The sequence below is a fragment of the Ciconia boyciana genome, chromosome 12 (assembly GCF_034638445.1).
Source record: "Ciconia boyciana chromosome 12, ASM3463844v1, whole genome shotgun sequence".
Classification (NCBI taxonomy): Eukaryota; Metazoa; Chordata; class Aves; order Ciconiiformes; family Ciconiidae; genus Ciconia; species Ciconia boyciana.
Genome location: NC_132945.1, coordinates 864773 through 887989, shown reverse-complemented (window position 1 = coordinate 887989; position 23217 = coordinate 864773). Strand labels below are relative to the sequence as shown.

The 23217-nt window shown below is 58.3% G+C and overlaps 1 protein-coding gene across 1 annotated transcript; it reads left to right on the top strand.

The window, feature by feature from the left end:
* The first annotated feature begins 3181 nt into the window (after nt 1-3181).
* LOC140658680 (relaxin receptor 1-like) lies at nt 3182-23182 on the top strand. Its single transcript, XM_072877367.1, has 19 exons — nt 3182-3230; nt 4314-4334; nt 9351-9473; nt 10249-10338; nt 10449-10554; nt 11153-11224; nt 12072-12143; nt 12545-12616; nt 13835-13906; nt 15737-15811; nt 16092-16163; nt 18623-18694; nt 18882-18953; nt 19296-19367; nt 19476-19547; nt 20952-21181; nt 21592-22002; nt 22449-22664; nt 22995-23182. Exons 1-19 carry the CDS (start codon nt 3182-3184, stop codon nt 23180-23182), a joined length of 2157 nt encoding a protein of 718 aa, XP_072733468.1.
* The last annotated feature ends 35 nt before the right edge of the window (nt 23183-23217 follow it).

The window sequence follows — 23217 nt, the reverse complement described above, 5'->3', positions numbered from 1 at the left end:
AAGTAAAAGGGAAAAGCTGGCTTGTAACATTATCCAGGGAGACAGCAAAGACAGCTCCGGCGGGGAAGGCGCTGTGCGTGGCTGTGCCGAAGCGAAGGCTGCCCGGCAGATGACTGCGGAGCTCTGTGAAGAGGTTATGCTTTTAAAATCCCGGGATATAAATCTATGCCACGCAATTGCACAAGTTCCCTCCAAGCCCCTCGGGGCTCTGTATCATAATGTATTGCTGGGCTTCACAGCCCGGAGATTTAATGTGTGTGGGGAAGCGTCCAACACCCATACATCATCTGGGTAGTTGGTGGGAGGCGCATCCCCAAGAGCTGGAAGAAGAGTGCTGCCAAAGGGTGGAAATTTTTTGGCCCATTAACAAAGCTCACATTAAGAAATACAAACTTGGTGTAAAGATGCTGACAGCCTGTAGGGACACGGAGGAAGAAAGCTGCAAGGCTCTGAGAGCACGGAAGGTTGGTCAGGGGCCAGAGCATAGAACAGGCTGTGGAGATGCCCCGGACAGGGGCAAGAACAGCAAGTTGGATGAAGAGCAATGAAGTGCGGGGTGTATATAAGAGAAGATGGGCACCCCTTGGCTCCTGCTGGGCTTCCTGAGGGGAGCAGGCTCCGTTGTTGGGTTGGAAGCAGTACGAGATGCGAAGCGGGACGCCTTTCTGCACCCGTGCAACCTCACAAGGTGCTTCCTCACTCCCGTTCCTGATGGAGCATCTCCAGCCAGGTCCAGCTTCAGAGCAACCTCCTGACCCTGCACCTTTGCAAAAGTTCGCAACACAGATCTCCCCGTTTTGCCCACAAGCCCCCCAAAATCCCAGCCCATGCCCCTGTGCATGAGGAGATTCCTGAAGGCGGGTTCCTCAGCTCAGGCCCATCGTTCACTGTTGGGGGTTATAGCTCAGGCAGCTGTTCTGGGTGCGCACAGCTTCACACGGGGACGGGGGCCCCTGAAAAGTCTGCAGAAGAAATGTTGTCAGGCCCTGAAACACACTTTAATTTTAGAGCTTTGATATTTTTTTCTTTTTTTTTTTCCCCTGCCTGCAGGTTCGAAGGCTTTGCAGTCGCCCTTGGCATCCAGCAGCAAATGCCCGAGCTTGAACATTAGGGCAGAAAAGCGGGTTTGTCTCCTGACACCGAGCCCCCATCCAGCCCTCGAGACCACAGTGAGTGCTTTAAACTGCAGCAGTGGAATTGCAAAGCCTCTGCAGAGGGTCTAAGGTTTGCATGCACGGAACTTTTTTCCAACAGCTTCTTTCCTTCTCTGAAAAAATGGAGTATCTTGCCTCTCTTCCATTACCTCTTCCCCCACCAGCCTCACCCTATCGGGCTTTTACCTTCGAAGTGCCCTTAGATCTTAAATAATTTTGATCTAGAACCACAAATACTTTATATCATGTTATTTTGGAAGCTGTTCCCTGCTTCCTCGCACCATGGCCACAGCAGGGCCGGCTCATGGCTGGAGGGAGGGCTGTGTTTCTGGGACCCCGTTTCCTTCAACGCAGAGGAAAGGGGTATCAGTACCGATGACAACCAGGAACAGGGACAGAAACAGTTGTTGGGTTGTTTTAGAAGCATCAACAAGAATTTTGCTAAGTTTATTGATAAGCTTTAAATGTATTAGTAGGAATGTGCAAATAAGAGGGGGGATATGTACATCATTTAATCCCACACGCTTACGTCTTCAGGTTGAGGAGAGGTGGGTCCTGTGACCTGTTTGCTTTCCAGCAGCAGGAGAGGGGTTAAATTTTTACAGATTTTCTGGACCAGTAATAAGCCTTTGGAAATGCTGGGAAAGGAGACTCCAAGGAGACCCGCGCTCCCTGCGCAGATGGTCTGGGAGCCGAGCGTGGAGAGCAAAGCCGTGGCAGGGGTTTGCTCCCTGACTGCGAGCACCTCTCCTCCCTCCCGCTCCCCAGCTGAGGCACCGATTCCTCTCCCTCCTCCTCAGGGCCCGGGTGAATTTGGGCCTGAGAAGCTCTTTCACCCACGGGACTGCCCGCCCGTGCTCCCCACCGCCCCGCTCCGCGGGCTTTCCCGCAGCACCGGGAGCCGAGGAAGGGCCGTCCCGGCGGCCGCAGCCTGCCAAAGGGGCGGCTGTGCCGCCGCTCGGCCCTGGCCGCTTCGCGGCCACCGGCGGGCGGGGCCGGGCTGCCTGGGGCCAGCCCCCGCAGCGGGAGGACCCGTGCCCGGGTGGGCTGCACTGCGCCCTCCTCATCCTCCTCTCCGCTCCCCCCCGCCCCCCCGGCGCTCCTGGGACAGGGGCAGGGTGTGCGCGGTGCGGCCGGGGGGCGGCGGCTGAGGCAAGGGGACGGGAGGGAGCCCCAGACGGCACGGGGCTGGGGACGGGGGGCCCACAGCATCGGTGGGGAGAGAGGGAGGCCCCTGCCCGCCGCCCCCTGCAGCCCACCTGGACCCCGGCCCACAGAGTGCGGCGCCCTGCGGCGAGCTCGGGCGAGGGCTCGGGGGAGGTGCCGGCCGCGTCCCCGCGGGGCTGTGTCCCTGCGCTGGGGTGGCTGACCGGGGCATGGGGCGCAGGGACGGGGCAGAGGTGCCACCGCCGGGTCGTGTCATCGGGCCACGGGACGTGGGTGGGTGCAGGGGCTGACTGCAGCTCCAGCAGAGGGCCCTCTCGGGAGGAAGCATCCTTCCTCCTCCTCCTCCTCCTCCTTCTCCTCCTCTTTCTCCTCCTCCTCCTCCCCGGGCTGGCCCTGGGCTCCCCTGGGGCGTGCACCCCAGGGTGCCCCACGGGCAGGTGGGACAGCACAGCCCCACATTGCCCCCGGGGTGGGGAGCGCAGGCGAAGGGCTGCACCCTCCCGGGGAAGGACCGCATTCACTTCCTTCTCTTCTCCTTTCCTCGCCATACACCTCCCCTCCCTGGATTTGAGAGTCCCACGCAGGCTGCGAGGTGCTGCGGATGTGCCCGACCGCCGCCGCGCTGGCACCTTCCCCGGGCCGGCGATGGCCGCACAGCGCGCGGCTTCCCGGGGACCGGTGACCACCGGTAGCATCCCCGGTGTGCGCGCTCCCGAGCGGCATCGGTGCGGGAGTGTGCGGCAGCAGGAGAGCACCCGCAGCATCTCCAGGATCCCCTGCCCCGCTCCCTCTGCCGCCGGCAGCCCAGGCCGTTTCGAAGCCCTCGGGGGCCGGGGAGTGCCCTGGCAGCGGCTGCTGACATGAGGCTGCTCCTCCTCGTTCTGCCATCGCTTTTCCACGCTGCTGCAGGTAAGTGGCTGTCTTTGCAGGTCACATCATCCAAAGTGGGGAGGAAATCAGGCCATTTGACTGGGGGGGCGTTTTGGTGGGGGGGCTCGCGGAGGATTTTACAGGGGGATTTCGATATGGATCCTGGCACGTGGCACAGGGATGCTGGCTGCTGAAAGCAGCCGTGCTCCGCCGAGGAAGTGCTGTCCTGGGAAGAGAGTTTGTGTGCCTGGTAAGGCTGCTCTCTGCACGGCTTACTGTCCGCTTGTCTGGGCATCTGTGTTACCTGTAAATCCAGAGAGAGCTGGAAACTGTGATTTGCCTTTTATTCGAGAGAAGGGCGGGCGAGCAGGAGAGTGGAAGGGGAGCGGATGCAGCCACCACGCCAATGTTACGGTCTGAAAGAGGAGGGAGGTGGACAGAAACCAGATTGAAAAGTGACCCTTTTTGCTGGAATTTAGGAAGGGGGATGGTGGAAAGGCAGTAGCTCTGCGCTATTTCCATTTTATTCTGATTTGTTGTGGTTTACTTTTGTGGATGGCAATGCAAGCTGTTCCCTCCCTGCCTGCCCTGTGGGAGAGAGGGGCAGTTGAACCTTTCTCTCCAATCAAACAGTTAATTGTTTGTGTCTCCTTTGGAGCGGTTTGCTTTAGGTGCAGCTCAGCCCACCTCGGTACGGGAAATGTAAGGGGAATTGTGTGCGGTGTGCCCTGAGAGGGGGGTGCAGTCCTGGGCGGGGGGCGGTGGGGATGCACCGTGGTGCAGAGAATCCGGGCCCTGGAGAGGAACGGGACGGGCAATGCACGACCCCAGACCACGTCCTGCGGCTCCAGGACTTTGCTGGCAGAACTCACACAGTTTCTTTGCAGACAGAGGCAATGTGGACCAAAGGCGTGTTTCATTCAGCCTCTTAGCATCCAGAGAATTTGGTCATGGCTGTTTTCCTGGCAATGCGTGGGCTTCATTTACAATCCTGGGTGGCCCTCGTGAAAAGTCGAGGCAGATGCTGAGGTTAATCCCGGCTACATTTGGCCGCCTCCTCTGGCTGTGCTTCCTTCTGTGACCCTGCAGAGCCGGGGCAGGAAGGTCCCCGCTGCGGCAGAGTGCCCGTGCCCACCCCGTCCCGCATCTGCCAGGGAATGTCCCATTATCTGATAAGCTGCGTCATCCGAGAATCACCTCTTTTCCCAGCATTTTACCTTGCTTGAAACACACACCTTTCTTCTGGGTTTGTTTTTTTTTTTTATTTCACCTTCTCCTCTCTTGTCTCTGGTTGTTCTCTGATTTCTGGCCTGCACAGTCCCTGGTTTCCCTAGCCCTGAGAGGGGCTTAACGCAGAACAAGGTCCTATGGGGGTGGCTGGAAAGCATCGGTTTGGCTGGGAATCTGGGGCTTGGGCGTCATTCCTGAAAAAAAAATAGAAGCTATCTGTGTTTATATATATAAATATGTATAAACTCTTCTCTCTTAGTATTTACATAGCTCCATATGTGGATACGCTCTCTGCAATAGGGACCTGGAGGCCCTGGAAAGGTTCCCATTGCCTTCCGTGGGTCCTACATAAATTCAGACTAAGAAAACAGCCAGAAACCTGTGTGGCATGACAGTATGCAACAGAGAGCCTCCCTGGATAACTAGAAATGGAACAGAGACAGGAAAATATCCCTCTGGAGGGACTCGAGCTCAGGTCTGAGGGCTGGGGTGAGATCCGCTTCCATTCGCAGGGCTTGGAGAGGGTAAGGGACACGCTTCCCTCCGCAGGGCTGCAAGAGGGCAAGAGCCAGGGATCTCGTACTATCCCCATCCCCCCTAGTTTGTGTTTTCTTACTCTTTCATCACCAAAAACACTGTCTTAAGGAGATGTATTTTTCCTTACAAGCTCAGCCCCACGCCAGCTGCTGCCTCTGCTGTCTGCAAGGGCAGGACCCAACGGCACCTCCGAAATCTCATTTCTCCTGCCACTGCTCTGGCCTCTTTTGAGAGGTTTCCCATTTGGACGATTTACAGTGAGACGCTCGTAATTGCCTTTAATCTTTGTCCACGTTTTAATTCACTCGTTAGGTGTTTATCTTGCAGGGATCCTGCAGAGCTGTGCCAAAGCGCAGCTCCCAGCCAGCGTGAGCGGGGATGGGCCAACAAAGGTAGCGACCGAGGGAGCAGTAGGACAACCGTGGGCGTGCTTAAAACACACAGGCATGAAAGCACATTAAATAGGTCAGCAAACTTGCTTCTTGGCAGGTTGGCTTGGCCCCAGTGCATGGTCCTCCAGGCAGACTGAAGGCCGTCTTCAGGAGTGCTTGGGGATCTCTTTGCACTGGCTGCAGCACGGCAGGAGCTGCCCTGCACCTAACGCAAACATTTGCCAGTGCGTTTTGCCTGCAGGATGCTGCGAGGGAGTTAGCAGGTCCCCACCCACACACTCATGGGGGTCCGGAGCAAATGCCAGCTCTCCTGCACGAGCAGGAGCCCTCCCGGCATTGCACCCAAGGGCTGCGGCAGGGTCCAGTGCAGCTCCCGTGCAGTGCTCAGCAGCACTCGCTGTGAGTACCCACGGGGAGGTCTCGTGTTGAGCAGCAGCTTCCAGCTTCTCACGGGTACTCCACACTGATATACAGCGCGGGCTTGAGCTGTTTTGACACAAACATCGTTTTATTTAGGTTTTCGCACATGCTTTTATTATTGGGTGTGATCTGCCAGCATGAGGTATTTTTAATAAACACGGTAAAACTCTTTATTGAAGCATTAACACTCAACAGTTCTATTAGAAATAAACTTACACTTAAACTTGGCTCAAATTTTTATTGTATTCACTGCCTTGGAGAAACAGGTGCTTAGGAAAATCAAAAGGAGCAGTCACACATGAGGAGTTTGCATTTGTCCATCTTGCAATGCAGGAATTTGTTAGAGCAATTGCTTGTGTGTGCCCTCTATGAGATATCCACGTACCAGAGCTTTCCACTGGTCTTTATTCCCTCCTTGGATGGGCATCCTTGCGCACCTGCTGATTCACACCCGCCCCAGCCTCCCGTGACCGATCTCGACCTGCTGGCAGAGAGCAGCTCCACGGGCACAGCCCCGCTCCTTGTAAAGCCTTTTTTGTACGCTGCTGCAGTGCTGGTTTTAGTGTATAAACCCAAATCTTGCAAAATCAATTCCCCTTCCAGCTCAGTTATAACTAACAGGTAGAAGTAAAAGATGGATTCTCTCTTTTCCCCACGCCCCCCGGGTTTTCGGCAGCAGCCCAGCCCTGTTCAGTCCGACCGCCCGGGAAGAGGTGACACGAGTCACGCCATTGCCGGAGGAGACACCTCTGAGCGAGGTGTTATTCCAGGCACCGGCTTCGTTCCAGGTGGATCATTTCATGCTGATGGTGACACTTCTGCTGCTTCCCAGCAGGATGGAGGTTGGCACCGAGGAAGCCCTGTTCGTTTTGGAGCAGTGCAAGCAGGGAAGGCCATGCACAGGGTCACGCACGGCTGGTAGAGCCTTGTACCACGCGTCTCCAGGAGCCCCTGCCAGGGAGCAACGTTGGCTGGCTCCATCCAAGGGCACTGCCTACCCTTCTCTCACTCTCCCTGTTGTATTTCCGTAACACCCCCCATTCCAAAGCTGATGTAATGTGGAGAGCACCAGCCCTCACCACACGCCTCTGAGCTTTGGGTGGACCAAAATTTGCTCTTTATGAGTAAGAATCTGCGGTGCTAAGCGACTTGCCCATCCTCATGCAGGAGATCTCTGTCTGTGTCTATCCTCTTGGAGAGGTTTTGGCTTTTTAAAGCAGAATCACACCCAGAAGTGTTTAAAGTCACTGAGACTCGGCACTAACGAGAGGTCTTGGATGAGGCTGTCCGGGAACGAGCCTCCCCTGGGCAAATTCCCCAGGAAATGCTAGTGGAGCGGGAGCCAGAGCTGCCCGCACTGCCTGCACCGCTCGCCAGAGAGAAATGGCCACATGCCGGCTCGTGCCTGCCTTCTTTTAGATCTGTAGAGCACTGTCGTGGCATTTGCAGGCTGGGAAGGGAAGACCTCCAGCACACGCAGCAGCCCTCACCCGCATCTCCGGTGACTTGTCTGTCACAGCCTCGACTCGTCTCTGTTGTGTTATCAGAAGAAAATAGATGTTCTTGCTCCCAGCTAAAGGAACAAAAGATCACGTGTAAATGAATTTTCAGTGATAAATTTTTGCAACATTTAACAGCAGATATGCTTTTTAACGTCCCAGGAAGACGGTAATTCGTTTGACAGTTGTTACACGTTTCAGTGTTCTGCAGTAGCACGTGTGATACCCCCGTGGGTTTAGACACGTCTAATACAAAAGTATAGCCACAAGCTTTTATAAAACTCTAAAATTACCTCCTGGTTTGCAAAAAGACTAGTCAAAGGCAGGCACTTCCAAAGCAGAGATCTCTGGAAGGCCAATGTACTATACGAGCTGTACCAAGGCTACAACCCAGATGTTTTACTTTGGGATAAAGGGGACATGGCCCTTTCTGGCAGTGCGGAGCCCCCGGCACGGGGGCTGCCTGCAGGGTCGGGTCAGCCCAAGGACTCCCCAGCCAGGGAGGGAGAGCAGCCCCCGCCAGCTCCCACGTGCTGGCAGGCGGCAGAGCCTGCTCCCGGGCAGAGCAACGGCTCAGCCTTCAAAACCTTACAGAAAGGGGGTTTCCCCCCATGCCCCAGGCTGCCCCGTGGCTGGGGCATGGGGTCCTGGCCGATTCAAGGTGAGCGACGAAGAGGAGCAATAGCGTGGGTCTGCTAAAAATGTCACTTGGACCTGCTTTATGGCTTCAAGTGGACAGAGATCCCTTCCAGAGGTGCTTGGAATGGCTCCAGTTTTCAGGAAAGATTTATGGAGCCACAATAGACTCTGTTCCAAATCTTAAAAGTCTTTGAATCACGTTGATTAACTCCATCAGTTTTGCGTGGATTCGGAGTCCTTGTTTTCCCCAGAACAAACGCCCCAGATGCGTCAGTAAATCCCGGGGAAGGCTTGCAGGACCCTCAGCCGGTCAGAGATGTCCGGGCAGGGATTCAGGCAGTGCACACTGTTTATGTCTAGCTCAGCCAGCTATTGCATAAAGCAGAATATTTCTAGACTAATGGAAAATTTCCTCAGGTCCAGGCACGACCTGTCTGCCGGAAAACCCCACTAGTGTGGACGGGGCACCCGTGGTTCGGCTGCCAGGCCGGCCGGAGGGGACCGCGTCCATGCAATGCTGCCCGCCATGCGTTGCAAGCCCCAGCCGGTCACCCCTGCATCCTAGCCATTCCCACATCATGCCACAGCACTTGCTGATGGGATGGTTAGCGGTGTGTGTGTGTGAGTGAGGCAAAGTGCTTTTAATTACAGCATGCACCATTAGCCATTAATAGCCTGGCAGTTGGAGAAAATCCTGAGCGAGAGGCTGGGCCCCCCCAGCCGTGTTCCCCCGGTGCCTGACGGCTGCCACTTCCCAGGGCCCTGATCAAAGCAGGCTGTGGAAACATTTAGCTGGATCTGAAGCGTGCCTCTGCCATGGATAATTGCAGGATATTAATGAACAGGGCCCTGCAGCTGGCTATCTTTGATGGCTCTGATCAAAAGGGCTCAGCAAAAGGGGAGCCGGAGCTGCCACGACAGCTTTGCACCCAGGGACGGGGCTCTGCCTCGGGGACGGGGGTGGCCTGGGGGGCTGGGGAGGAGGGATGGGGTGGTTGGTTTGTTGGGGCTCTCCATTTCCATGCACTCCTCAGCAGACCTGCCTCTGCCCGGGTCTCCTGGCTCCAGGGCGGCACCTTGCCAGCTAAAAGTGCTCCGAAAGCAGGGGTTTGGGTCCTTCTCTTCCCCTGGGACGTGCTCGTGCCTCCTTGGTGATCTCCAACACCCCGTCAGCTCATGCTTCCTCCAGCCGGAGCACGGTCTCGCGGGGCACCGGTGTGGTGATGCTGGTCCTCAGCAGCAGTGCAGGCACCCTTCAGCCCCCCGGCCCTGCTCTGCCCAAAAGTCACCGGAGCTGGGCACAAAGCAGGATGCGGCCGCAGGAGCTCAGCACCCCGAGGCGACAGCGCAGCATCTGCGAGGGGTCCGGGGGTGGGAGGTGCCGCCCCAGCGCTGAGCATCTCCTCTTCCTTCAGCCGAGCCTCCTTGGATCCACTCCCGGTGGGACGGGTACGCGTGTCCCTTGGGGCAGTTTCCCTGCGGCAACCTCTCCGTCTGCCTGCCCCAGGCCTTGCACTGCAACGGGGAGGATGACTGCGGCAACGGAGCTGACGAGGAGAACTGCGGTAAGCAGCCAGCCCCTTGCAGAGGGATGCCCTCGGGGTGAATAACCGCCGGACCTGGGAACGCCAGGATCTGGGAGCACGAGTGCCTTAAAGCAGAGCTTGCTTTTCCCCTGGGAAGCGTGAGGAATCCTGGATCTGCTCCATTATCCGGCCACTTCCCCGGCTCTTGCACTTGCATGCCATCCCGGCACGGTGGCCATGCGTCCCTGGGGAGGAGCTCATCCGTCAGGGATTCTCCCGGGCTGGGGTGCAGGAAAACCCTCGTTGCTGCAAGGCTGGGGCAGGTATTTCTGGGCTGCGGTGGAAAGGCAGAGGAGCGGAGGGGTTCTGCACTGTGAGTCAGGACACGTGGGTTCAGCACATTGAAAGACACAAAATGAGTTCCTTTTTTCGCACAATACACGGTGCCACTGTGGAGCTCTTTGCCTGGGGATGCTGAGTCCAGGAGTGTAAATGAGTTAGAGCCTGGGAAAATTCATACCCCCTAGGAGCTGGTTAACTGAGTGGCCTGGATACAGCGTGTGGCTCAGGATATCCCCAAAGAGGGCTAGGTGGGATGCTAGAAATAGAGGAAAAATTGTATTGTGGCTGTGCTTGGAGACGTGCCATAGAGCTAGACGAACCCCTGCTCTGCCTCGGCACAGCTGCGGGGCTGGAGCCAGGCCTTCGCGCGAGCCGGCACCCTCTCCCGAGGCTGCCAGGGTTTTGCTCCGCGCCGATGTCCATGCGCAGCAGCCCGTGCCTCTAACAGCGGTCCCCGCTCTCTGCCCTGCAGTGGATGACAGCGGCTGGCTGCAGATCCTGGGTGACATGCTGGCTGCGAGGAGCAGCAGGATGGCGGCGGAAGACGAGGGTGACGCCTGCTGTAAGCCGTCCTCCCCGGGGCCGGGCACCCTTCCCCACCCCGCGGGGCTCCTCCGTCCCACACGGGCCCCCTGCGCCTCCCCTCAGCGCGTCCCCTCTGCTCGCCCGCAGGGCTGGAGCTCTTCCCAGAGCGGTGCCGGTGCTGGGGAAGGGCCGTAGACTGCACCGAGCGGGACCTCGCCACTGTCCCCTGGGTCTCCTCCAACGTGACCAGGATGTGAGTAGCAGCAGGTGCATGCACCCCCGGGAGAGGCACGAGCGGGGCATGCACTGCCACCCGGCAGGAAAACAAGCTTAAAGGGAAGGAAATAAAATAAAATCCCTGGCTTTTACTTGTTGCCACTGGATCCAAAGAAGCAAAGAGGCCTTTCCATGCCAACAGACCCCTCTCTGCTGAGCTTCAGCTGCTTGCTGCAGCCCTCCCACAAGGAGCGTTGAGCTGGGAGCAGGGAGCGGCCGGATCCTTCCCCGGGGCGAGGGCTGGGGAGCCTGCCCTCACTGCCCAGCCTCCAGCTGAGATGCACAGGGTCGGAGACCATCGGCAAGGTCCAGGCATGGGGTGCTTTTTGCATGCAAAAAGCAAGGCCTAGGAAGGGAGGAGAGTGCGAAAAACCTCCTCAGCAGCAAATAAGGCTTGCAGATTGGGAGGGCAATTAGCAATGCAGTGTTAATGAACAGCAGCTGCCTTGCATTCTGTTTGTATTGCACAAGAAGAGGAGGGTCTAGTCTTCACAGGTCTCCTTTGATAAAGGCCTCTCCTCTGTCCTTGTCTGTTGGTCCTGGGTTTGATTTTTTTCCTTCTGTTTTCCTGCTAGGGACCTGAAGAAAAATAAAATCCATTCTCTGCTGGACAATCAGTTTGCCAGGTACAGGAGTCTGAAGAAGCTGTGAGTATCGCCTTCTTTATCCTGCTCTCTGGCTTGGTTGTGATAAAAGGGGAGAGCAGTGGATGCGCAGGTCAGCAGCGGTGGGGCCGTGGGTAGAGGGACAAGTGCGTGCACTGGTTGGGACAGCTTTGCCTGGGACAATGCACCCTGATGGGGCACTGCGTTTGTCCAGACGGCAGCTTTTTTCAGCTCCTGGAGCCCGTGGTGCCCACTGAAGTCAGCACGTGCTTGCTACAGGCACTGCAAGCTCCTGGCACGCTGCCCCCAGCGCGCCGTCCCCACGAGCGGGTCGCGGAGCAGCGCCCGTGTCGGCCGATAACCGCCCCGTGTGCATGGTGGTGTGAGATGCCTCGCGAGCGAGCCGTCCTGCTCTGGAGAGCTCGGACCCTTTGGTGGCTCAGCCCATAGCCTTCCTAGGCTGCTGCACCGGGGGGGTCAGGAAGGGACCCAGCGGGGCGGGGGAGAGGGGTGTTTGCTCCCGTGGATGGGATGGCAGATTCGTACGGCCATAACCACGTGAAGCAGCTTACAGCAGCCGCTTGTGACCGTCAGGCATCTGTACTTTCAACTTCCTTCCCTTGGCATGGAGTAAATGAGGCGGAGAGGGAAAACAGCCTCTCCAGGGTTACTTGAGACAAGGAGCCGGTGGCGGAGCAGGGGCTGCAGCCTGGACCTCTGTCCCCAAGCTCTGCTGGGGACAGCTGGCCCGTGAAAGCTGAGCGGGCAGCAGCCAGCCCCGTGAGCCATGCGGCCGGTGTCCTACAGCCATGGGCACGTCCCACGGACCCTGAGAATCCCTTGGAGAACATATTTCTTCAATCTCTTTTCTGTTCTGTTTTTTAAATAGGTTTTTGCAAAACAACAAGATCCGGTTGATCTCACCCAAAGCCTTTGCTGGACTTACTCAGCTTAAAATGTTGTGAGTAAAGGTGTCTGCGTTACGGGGCCCTGGGATGGACGTGGTCCTCTGCTCCTCTTGGCACGACGGCTCGCAGCACAGCTGGCTCAAGGCTGGGTTCTGAGCCCTTTTTCTTGCCCCTGCAAGAGCTGATATCAAGCATGCTTTAAGCTGGAGTTGCATGTATTTTGGGTGAATGTGGAGCAGAGCAGAGGCATTTCACCTCCTACAAACATGGCTGTTCCCATCTCCACATTATCCAGCCTGAGCTGGGATCCTGCGTTTGAGCCGCTGAGGGCACCCAACGCCAGGGGTGGCTCTGGCCAGGGCCACGGGCGGCTCGGGAGGAACGGCTTTAGCAAAAGTGGGTGTAATCGGCAGCAGGGTCTGAGGATCGCTCTCCTCCTCTGCACTGGTTCCAGGTTCCTCAGCCACAACAGGATCACGCAGCTGAAGCCCCGGGTTTTTGAGGACCTGCATCGCCTCGAGTGGCTGTGAGTTCCCCTGCCGGTCCCAACAGCATCAGAAGATGTGACTGATCCCGACTTCCTTGCATTTACCATAATTTCATTTCCTTGGGAGGGGGAAGTGGGCACGATGGTTTCAGGGTGTCTGTGGTAACATGCCCATGCTGGGGGCCATGGTGGCGATGGGTGCGATGCCCGGCTGGGTCTGCACCTCCTCGCCTTCCCCACCAGCCCTGGGCACGCTTGCCCTCTGCTGCGGCTCTTTTATGAAACTCCTATTTGAGTTTCCCTCCCTGTTACTGGGGTCAGATTTAGCACAGACTGGATGTGGTCCTGTCTGAAATCTCATTACGGCCGGCTGGTCCCCGCGGGGGCTCGCCGTGCCGCGCTCCCCTTGCCGGTCCGGAGCAGCCGTGGCAGCGGCAGGGCGCGGTGATGGGCTTCGTGCAGAGACAGCCTCAGCTCCCGGGCTGGAGCACTGGAGGTTTGTGTATAAAAAGCTTTAAGTGCGCTGTTAAACATGGAGATTTGCAGCTCCCTCACCTTGAAAAATATATGCCTAAATTGAAAGTACAGCTAATATCCTTGCCCTCTGTTTATTCTCAAAGGCTGTCTTTGATCTGGGCCCGTGCGGTGTGGCTTTACACACAGAGCTCATAAAGGTTTCACTCCAGAAAAGGAACTGTAAAGGCTGCTTTACAGGATGGTTCGTTCCTGCTCTGCGTTTGCAGGAGCAGCTCGGGCAGGTCTGCCACCCCTCAGGCTTCCCTCCTCTTACTTGCTGTGGGACCAGCGCAGTTATTCCTGAAATCAAATAGGAAAAGTAGAAGGATGAGCAGCTCACGGAGGGTGGTCTGTGGTGCAAACAAGCCAGAGGACTTTTGAGAAGCCAAGCACAGCCCTGAATTCCCCAAATGGTTTCTAATTTATCTTTATTTCACAGCAGAAGAGAGGAAAAATCCAACAGACCCTGACTGTGAAGGAATCCAGACTCTGCAGCTGGATCTAACACTTGAGCCAGGGCTGCCTAGGCAGGGTTCAAAGGGGGGGAGTGGGCTTCAGCGGGGGGCAGCCCCTCACCTGGGGTCGGGTGTCCGTGGAAGCTTGCGGGGGAGAAGGGGCAGAGCCCCCTCCCGCCGGGGCAGCACGAGTGCTAAATGTGGGGGCTTCCCCTGCCAGGAGGGTCCCGCTGCCTCCTCGCCCTCTCCGGGTCCCCTTGTCTCACTTCTCCCCTTCTCCCTGCAGGATGCTGGACAACAACAGGATTGCCACAATCGTCCCCGCGACCTTTGCAGGGCTGAAGTCTCTGTATTTCCTGTAAGTAGGGGCGGGGGCAGCCCTCCGGGGTTTGGGGTCCTGCACTCCTTCTCCAGGCAGCTTCTAGCCTTTTGGGGGGCAAGTCAAGGATGCTGCGGCTTCCTCGCCTTCCCCGGGGCGCGAGGGGTGACGGTACAAGGGAGATGTCTGTCTCGCTCCCGTTCCCAGGAGCTGAGGGGACGCCTGACCCGGCAGTGGGAACCAGCAGGCTTTGCTGGTGCTGCTGCTTCTCTGTGCCATCTCCTGCTCTCGGCACGCTCTACGTGAAAGCAGGGTTATTGCTTTTGCTTGGGACAGGGACGGGCATGGCCCCGGGGAGTTTGGCCTGAGCAGAGCCTCAGCACTTACTGATGAGCAGGACGGGTAGCAGTGCCTGTGGTTTGGGTTGCTGATTGTTTTCCTTGAGTCAGCAACTGCAAAGGGGATCTGGTGCTTTCCCAACCTCCTGCACCTCTGCTGGGTGTTTTCACACCAGGTCATCTCGAGCCAAGGGGTCTTTAAGGTCCAGCCATTTCCAAGATGGATGTACAGGATAAAAAATTTGCTTTAACCACCATAAAACAGTTTTGCATTCACTATAAGATGACTTTAACACCTTCTCCATAGTCCAGAACACAGATCAGAAACCTTGGCAGCAGCCTGGAGTCAGCGTTAGGGGAGAAGTTTTGGCTGTTACAGTGGAAAAAACACGTGTATGTGTGAGTGCATAGACGCACTTATACTCGCATACATCCGACCATGTTTTAAGCTGTATTCTCTGGGCATACAGCTGCAAGGAGAGTGCTTCAGCCACAGCTGCTGGTCTGGGCTCGCACTGTCTCTGCTGGAGATGTAACTGCTGGAGTTGGCTCCAAAAGCCTGAAAGTCGGGTTTGGGGGTGTGCAGGACTCGGGTAACCGCCGTGCCTGGGGACGGGGAGCCATCGGCATGGGGGACAGTGCAGCCGGGGCTGGCAGTGGGCTTGGGGAAGAGGGGCTGTGACCCTGGGGCTTTGCTCCTCTGCAAAACCTGGGCAGCACTCGGTGTCCAGAGACCTGTCCCCGCTCTGGCCCGGGAGGAGGAGCCGCGTGGGCTGCAGGGGGACAGACCTGGGGGACAGAGCTCCCCTCAGCCACACATTCCCATGTTGCAGGCGGCAGCGCCGCTCTGCTCGGTGATGTACTCTGTCCTATCCTTCTGCACTTCTGTTAGCACATCAAATAAATGAAAACTGTGGTCACAAAACATGCAGTGAGGAGCACTGCGCACACAGGCATGTGCAAAAGTGCTGGGAAAAACACCAGCAGGAGTTCAGGCTATAAATTTGCCGTTACTGGCTGTCACTCCAGGGTCACTTGCTGCTGCTTTCATGCACCATTCTCCTGGTGACGTGCCCGTCACAGCTCACTGGAGACCGTCTGCCACAGCCGCTAGCTGTGCCCTGTATCACTACCTTTACATCTTTCCCAAAGAAAGGGAACGAAGCTCGGCACTGCCATTAACAGCCGCCTGTGCCAGGCCTCTGCCTGGAGCGGTGGCAGCTGAACTCGCTCTGTGGTTTCGCGTGGCCGTGGCTGCTCTGCCGGGCTATGCAGAAGCCAGTGCAGCCATGGCCACGCTGCTCTGGGCTGGCTGCTGGAGGCACCACCGGCCCCAAGCTTGTCCCCAGGTATCGAGCGAGCAGCCCGTACAGTGCAGATGTCCCCCGGTGAGGCCATGGACCAGCAGAAAGCCCTTGTGAAACCCTGCATGGTCCTGGAGCAGCAGCAGGACCGTACCCATGCACAGGGCTGTGTCCCAGGCGGCCGTACGGAGCCGTGTCCTCGTTCGTTCTTATTGCCTCTCCACCAGGTACATGCTGAACAACTCTTTGACTCAAATACCCGACGCCTCCCTCTGCGCGGAGATGCAGAAGCTCAGCTGGCTGTGAGTACCCTGCCTGCGGGCAGCGAGGCCGGGCTGCCTGCGGGGTAGGCAGGGGCTGCTGCAGGCTCTGCTCCCGCTCCTCGGCCGGGCTCCTGGAGCAGAGAAGGGGCGGAAGGGGCTGGGGGCATCCCACGGGGCATGGGGATGGGGGTGAGAGGGGCAAGCAGGAGGTGAAGCGGCTGGTGGAGAAGGAGCAGATCATGCTCGGCAGCCCCCAAGCATGGCGGGGTTGCAGGGGGGAGAGCCCGCGGAAGCAGCAGCCACAATTGCCTTTCTGCAGGGAGCTGGAAGGGAACAGGATCCGGGAGGTGCCCAGGGCTGTCTTCCAGGAGTGCCGTGACTTCACGGTGCTGTGAGTACCTTGGGGGTCCGGCTGTGGCCCCCGCTTGCTGGTGGAGACCCTGTCCCTTTGCGGGTGCATGGGGGGAGGAGGGGGGATAGCCAGCTCTTGATGCCCCCCCCCCCCCCCCCCGTCTTTCCCACTGCTCTGGGCTGGATAAGGGGCTGCTCTCTCATGTTTCATGCCCACGTTTGTACATGGCATCAACAGTGCCATCAGCTTCATGAATTTCACAGGGACTTCATCAGGGACCCCAGAGCCTTTCCCAGGGGCTCTGTGCTGGAGGTTGGCTAACCCTGGGTTGGGGAGCTGGTGGGCTTGTCCCAGCACCCTGTCACCAGCCCGTGGGGCTGCCCAAATCGAATGGGGACCTTCTTCAGGTGGGAGATAGCGGCAGGACACGGCATGGAAAAAGCTTCCTGTGGTGGGCAAATACCAGAGCTCGCAGCCAGCCCAGACCCTTCTGTTGGCATCCAAATCCCCTAAAAAATATCCCTGAGGAAGGTCATAAAGCTTGTGAGCTGGCTTTCCACGTGTCAAACAGTGTCTGTTTCCTCTCCTCCTGCCTGCAGCCTGCTCCTGCCCCATTCCCTCCTGGCCCCAGGGCTGAGCTCTCGCCCAGGTGCCCTCCCAGAGCTGGCAAGGCAGAGGATTTGCATTGACACGCACAGGCCTCTCCCAGGGTCTAGTTTTCCTGCACGACAGTCATATACCTCCCAAAGAGATATATATGGCCCCTGGAGCCCCAGGAGATAAGGACAGGAGCGTTGTGCACCGTGCAGGTGTTATCCACGAGCACAAGGCTACCAGCAGCCACAGGGTGGTGGCAGGAGAGCAGAAATGGGACGGGGACCCAAGCCATCCTCCCAGGGGATGGGCAATCACGGTTGCCCGGAGCACTGGGAATGCATTGCAGGACCCTGTGCCAATGCTGCCGGATCAGAGTAAGCAAATAAACCCGGGCTTATCTGGACAGTAGCTGATATGGGGCTGGCACGGGATCGTCTCGGGCAGGAGCTGCTCTCCCCTCTCCTTCCCCAGACATCATTTTCCTGCAAGGCGCAGCAGGGTACGGCTCTGCCCAGAGGGCAAATACAGCAGCAGCCCCGTGCAGGTGCGGGGTATGCAGCCGGTAGCAGCAGAACGGAGGCGTGGAGTGCTCCGGTCTCACAGCTGCTCCCTCCTTTCGCGTGGAATTCTGCAAAGTGCTCTTCAACTCCTTGCAGCTCCTGCCAGAGCCCCCGGCAGGTGATAGAGATGCTGAGCAGCACGTCTGAGAGTCAGGCCCCTCCAGCAGGGCAGCGTTGCACCCTGCGCCCACCTGGTGGTCCCTGGCCGGGCGGTGAAGAGCAACGGCCCCAGGCTGGCCCATGCAGAGGTGGAGATGCGGGTGGGGTGACGCTCCCCTTTGCAGTTTACCTGGCGGTCCCTGGGGACTGATCTTGGTCCTCCTTTGACCACTGCCCCTGTACAATGTCTCCAAGGATGAGCACTTTGGAAAGCTCTGCTGTGACTTTCCACCCAAAGATTGCTGCACAAAGACCCTGGTCCCCCGTCCTGCCATTCTTGAAGAAGCCCTAATGGGCATCAGACCCCCAAAATGTACACCACTACATTTTTTCCTCCAGCGAGAGCTGCCCGCAGACCCCTGTGCGGGGTGGGTGAGCTGCTGCCTCGCCGCCCATCCTTCCTCCCGCAGCCGAGCCTGTTGGCTTTGATCAGCAGCGTGTTTCCCGGGGCTGTTATGGCAGTACCATGGAAACGTCCGTACGCGCAAGATGGATGGCGTAAACACGCCCGCCGGTGACACCGGTGCAGGAGAGAGCTTTGCGAGCAGAGGCTGCAGATGAGACAGAGGCTCGCGTTCGGGCTTTGTGGGATGAGCCATCCTGGCCGGACTCCCCCATCTCCCCCCATCCTGCCCAGCCACGCCATGAGCCACGTTAGAGCAGGCTGCCCTGGTCAGGGTCTGAGCTCAGCAGGGCCCGGCTGCTCGATCTGAACCTCCGCCAAGGAGCACTGTCCCCGGGTTATGGTACTCATGGCGTCTCCCAGCACCTTCAAGCACGTGCCACCCCGCAGGGCTCTGCTGCTCTGAGATGGTTTGTGTTTCTCAGTGCACCATTCTGGGTTTTTACTTCTGAGCCCTTTAACCGGCTCTGCTCATCTTCCGCACTTCTGATGGGCTCTTCTCTGAGCTGTGGGCTTGTGTGAGACGGAGCCTTGCGCCTGAGAGCTGGGCTCTGGCTTAGACCTTCCCCCCGAGAGCGGAGCATTTGGCTGCTGGAGGTGACGGTTGTGGCTCGGTGCATTTGGGAGGGACGCGGCAGGGCTGGGTGCACCCCATGGGTGAGCCCTGTGCAGTGCCGGCACCGCCGGCTGCTCGCAGCCCATCCGGAGGCTGGATGATGCTCCTGAAGGGGTGTGGGGCTGTGAATACCCTCACGCTCTCTCCCCTTCCTTCGCCCCAGGATCCTGCGCAGAAACAAGCTCAGGTGGATCCAAGACGGGGCGTTTTCCAGGCTGAACGGGCTGGTGGAGCTGTAAGTTTCCAGCCACCACCTGCCCCGAGCCCTCCTCTCCTGCAGACAGGGGCTGTGCTGGGGGCAGGGGGGGACCTCGCTCGGGACCCCCCTCTGCCCCTGCCCAGGGCACCTCGCTGCTCAGCACCCCCGGGTGCAAGGCTTGGTGCCCTCAACCACTTCTCAAACACCGCTCTCCTTCGCACAGCGACCTGTCGTCCAACAGACTAGACCATCTCCCCTCCTCTCTCTTTAATGGCCTGGCTCAGCTCCAGCAGCTGTGAGTACTGGCGCGGCGCAGCGCTGCCCTGGGGGGTGCCCCTGCCCCCCCGCAAGCGGCGGGGGCCCTGCAGGACCCCTGCACCCTGTTGGGTAGATGTCCTTGCTGCACGGTCCCTTCCCTCACCAGAGCCGCGGTGGTCCCAGCAGGACGGGCTCCCTCCCGGCGGGTCTGCCTGCAGCACGGTGCCATCACAGACCCTCTGCTTCGGGGCTGCGGACCCATTCCGGGGGAATGGGGAGTGCTGGGAAAAGCCATACAAAGACACCCCTTTGCCCTTGCTTCCAGCTACTCCGATAGCTTCCAGGCGCGAAAAAGACCAAAAGCTTGTCTCTTTTTCAGGAACATTTCCTACAATCCCTTGACAGAGATCTTCCCCGGACAGTTTGAGAGCCTGCCCCAGCTACGGTCTCTGTGAGTCCCGCAACATGCCCAACCCTACAGCGCTGCCTCCGCCTGCGGCAGCCCCAAACCCAGCCTGGGGCCGCTCACAGCGTCCCCTGCACTGGTTTCCTTTTGCAGGAGCTTGGAAGGGCTGGAGATCCCCAACATCCACAACCTGACCTTCCAGAAGCTGACCAACCTCTCCCACATGTGAGTGGGGGCAGTGGGCGGCTGCTGCTGCCCCGGCACCCGTGCCTGGGGGTGCTGGGTGCGGGGAGGGAAACCGGTTCACTCTTACACCCGTGAGCAAGTTATTTCAGCCCACAGGAAGCCCTCGAGCGTGATGATACTGTTTAAATCCCCCAAGGCAAGAGGGTCTCTCCTAGCTGGGGCTTACTTAGAGCACGGGCAGCATTTTGCCCGTGCGAAGGGAGCAGTTTGCGGAGCCAGGGCTGCCCCATCCAGGTGCACGTGCGATACAAAGAGCGATCTGCTTTTCTGAAGGTGCACGTTGCATAGGCGATGTGGGCAAGGTAGACGCTGTCAGGCCAAGGCGTGCCAGGCCGTGTGCTGAAAGCTGTGGTTAACCGCGTTAGAGGTCCTTTTGCTTGGGTCTGAGCTGATGACCCAAGAGCCCCAGAGATGTGCAGGTAGACAGGCTGGACAGGCATCGCACATGGGCTGGAAACAGGACCGTGCAGCCAGCTGTGAGTGCTTCAGCTTCTCTTTGGAAGGGGGGAAAAAAAAAATCATTAATTTTCTCCAGATGCACACTTTAAAGTACCTGTAATGAAAGACAACTGTACATCTTCCTTTCCGCAATTGGTCTGTTTGCGCTATAAATATGGTACATTTTCTACCTGACTTGCTAATAAGCAATCATTTTCTCTCCTTTTATCTATAATTAAGCAGAAATGAGTCTAGCATTGCAGTTTTGTAGTCATTTTCTAATGTAGAGTTTTGCTAAGCTTATGTGGGTTGGCTTTTCTAAGGCTTGAAAAGATTAATCTGAAATAATATGCAGGGGAAAAAAATGTGAATCCCTCTTAATGGAACTTGAAGGATTTGAATAAGGGATTGATTTTTAAATGTTAGTTTGTGAGACTCATGGGTTGGAGGAAAACACGCTTGTATTTATCAGGTGACAGTGCCGAATAGGGCAGATTTAAAAGCGTGGCTGTGGTCATGATCCAAAAAGCACGGAGGTGCCTCTGGCTGGTTTTGCAAACCCTTCGGGGTGTTGCTTGCTCCGTGTCCAAAACCAGCTGCGGCGCTGTGCAAGCGGGGAGCGCCCGCGCTCAGCTCCGTCACACTCTGTCCCCTGCAGATCCTGGCCCCGGGTGCTGTCGCAGGGAGGGCAGCGTGCTGGCATTGCCCCGTCCCTGCTCCCACCCTGCGTTGCTGCTGCCTCCCCCTAACCTCCCCCCGTCCCTTCCCCTCGTCTCCGTAAGCCCCAGGCTCTTGGCTAGTGAGGCGAAGGGGACAAACAGGGACAAACATGGCCGAGGGGCTGGAGGGAACCGGTGGGGCAGGCTGAGGGGCCGTGCGCGCCAAGACCATGCTTGCTCCTGGTTCTGGTCACAGCCAGGAAACCTTCCTCCCCCCACCCGACAGCTACTTCAAGAAGTTCCAGTACTGCAGCTATGCGCCCCACGTGCGCAGCTGCAAGCCCAACACCGACGGCATCTCCTCCTTCGAGAACCTCCTGGCCAACATCATCCTCCGCGTCTTCGTCTGGGTCATCGCCTGCCTCACCTGCTTCGGCAACCTCTTCGTCATCTGCATGCGGTCCTTCATCGTCACGGAGAACAGCCAGCACACCATGGCCATCAAGTCCCTGTGCTGTGAGCTGGGTGGTGGAGGTGCAGGGACTGGTGGGGGGCACAGAGGGAACCGGGGGGACGAGCTGCCCACCAGCATCTGCCCAGGGAGGAGCTGTCTAGCTCATGCCAGCCCTCCCCAGCGCAGCCACAGCCCCTTGCCCATTTTTTCCCTTTGTGCCGATGGCAGATGGGTTTCTGGGAGTCCCTCTGTGCCTGGGGCATCTCAGCCCCTGCCCTCAGGTCTGTGCTCACAGGCACCAGCAGGCAGCTCTTTATTTTTTATATATATATACATGCATATATATATATATATATATGCATAAAGCCAAAGGCTGCCCAGTTCTATGATGGCTTTATGGCCGCGGCGTTAATGCAAAGGGCTACGTTTGCCCGCTGTTGCTTTTTTCTCACTGTACCTTGCCTCCCCCCAGGCGCAGACGGCCTGATGGCCATCTACCTCTTCATCATCGGAGCCTTCGACCTCAAGTACTCGGGCGAATACAACAAGCACGCCCAGGGCTGGATGGGCAGCCTCCAGTGCCAGCTGGTGGGCAGCCTGGCCATGCTGTCCTCCGAGGTGTCAGTCCTGCTGCTGACCTACATGACCCTGGAGAAATACTTCTCCATTGTTTTCCCGTTCAGCCACCACAGAGCTGGCAAGAAGCAGACCATCGCGGTGCTAGCGGCCATCTGGCTTCTGGGCTTCTCCCTCAGCATCATCCCCCTGTGGTGCAAGGAGTCCTTTGGGAACTACTACGGGAGGAACGGCGTGTGCTTCCCGCTGCAGTCCGACCTGGGCGAGCGGCCCAGCGCCCGGGGCTACTCCACCACCATCTACCTGGGTAAGGCCACCTCGGGACTCGGGACCTGGGGATGGGGACGATGTGGGGCTTCCCCAGTGGGAGCGGGGCTGCTCAGCCCAGCCGTCCCCTCCAGGGTACCCTGAGAGCCCGCACCGGCGCCGTTAGCAGGATGTCTGACTTTACGGGGCACTGCCGTCCCGCTGGGCCCCTGTAAGACAGGGGTGCCAGCTCTGCCCCCCGTCCCAGGCTAGGGAGGGTCCCTGCTCCAGCCTGGTGCTGTGCCCAGCTTCCCCCCAGAGCCGGCCAAGGCCATGGGCATCGCCGGGCTAACGCTGGGTTCGGGACTAACCGGGGCTGCCGAGAGGTCTCTGCCCCCTCTAGTGATAAAAGCAGGAGTCGTCCTGCTGCTGCCAGCCATGCCGCTGATCCCAGCCTGTGAGGTTTGCACTTTGGCTACGCTCAGAGTGAGATTTCTTCCTCTCCAGGCTTGAATCTCGCAGCCTTCATCACCATCGTCTTTGCTTACTCCGGCATGTTCTGCTCCATCCACATCACTGCATCCAGAACAGCGGAGGGAGGCGTCTGCTCCCGGGAAGTCGCCATCGCAAAGCGGTTCTTCTTCATCGTCCTCACTGATGCTCTCTGCTGGATACCCATCTTCCTCCTCAAGCTGCTTTCCCTGCTGCAGGTGGAAATACCAGGTGAACCCCCATTCCCCACAAGGCCCCGAAGCAGAGCCCACCGCTGGCTGCTGCCCACCGTGAGTCCCTGGGTCGGGGACCCCTCGATGTCGGTGCTCCGAGTCTGGAGCTCTTCACCCACGCAGGGGCTGCAAAGGGAGACGGGCAGCGTTACTGGCCCCTGCCCCTCCCCAGGGAGCAGCAGTCGTGGCCCCCGTGGGGGCTGCCCCTCCAGCCATGAGCCCACGGATGGCATGGCCCCTCTTTGCTGCGTGGGCTGGAGCGGGTGGGTTGCCCCTGGGCAGGGGCAGCCCCCCTCGGCTGCCTAACGTCGTGTCCTTGCCGGCACAGGCACCATCACCTCTTGGGTGGTCATCTTCATCCTGCCCATCAACAGCGCCCTGAATCCCATCCTCTACACCATCACCACCGCCTCCTTCCAGGAGAAGGTGAAGGGCTGCTTGCAGACCCAGCGGCTGGAGCTGCACGAGTCCCGCAAGAGCTTTACCCTGGTGACGCTGCAGGCCAGCAGCGCTTGACCCTCCCGTGGCTCCCCAGCCTGCCAGGCACTGCC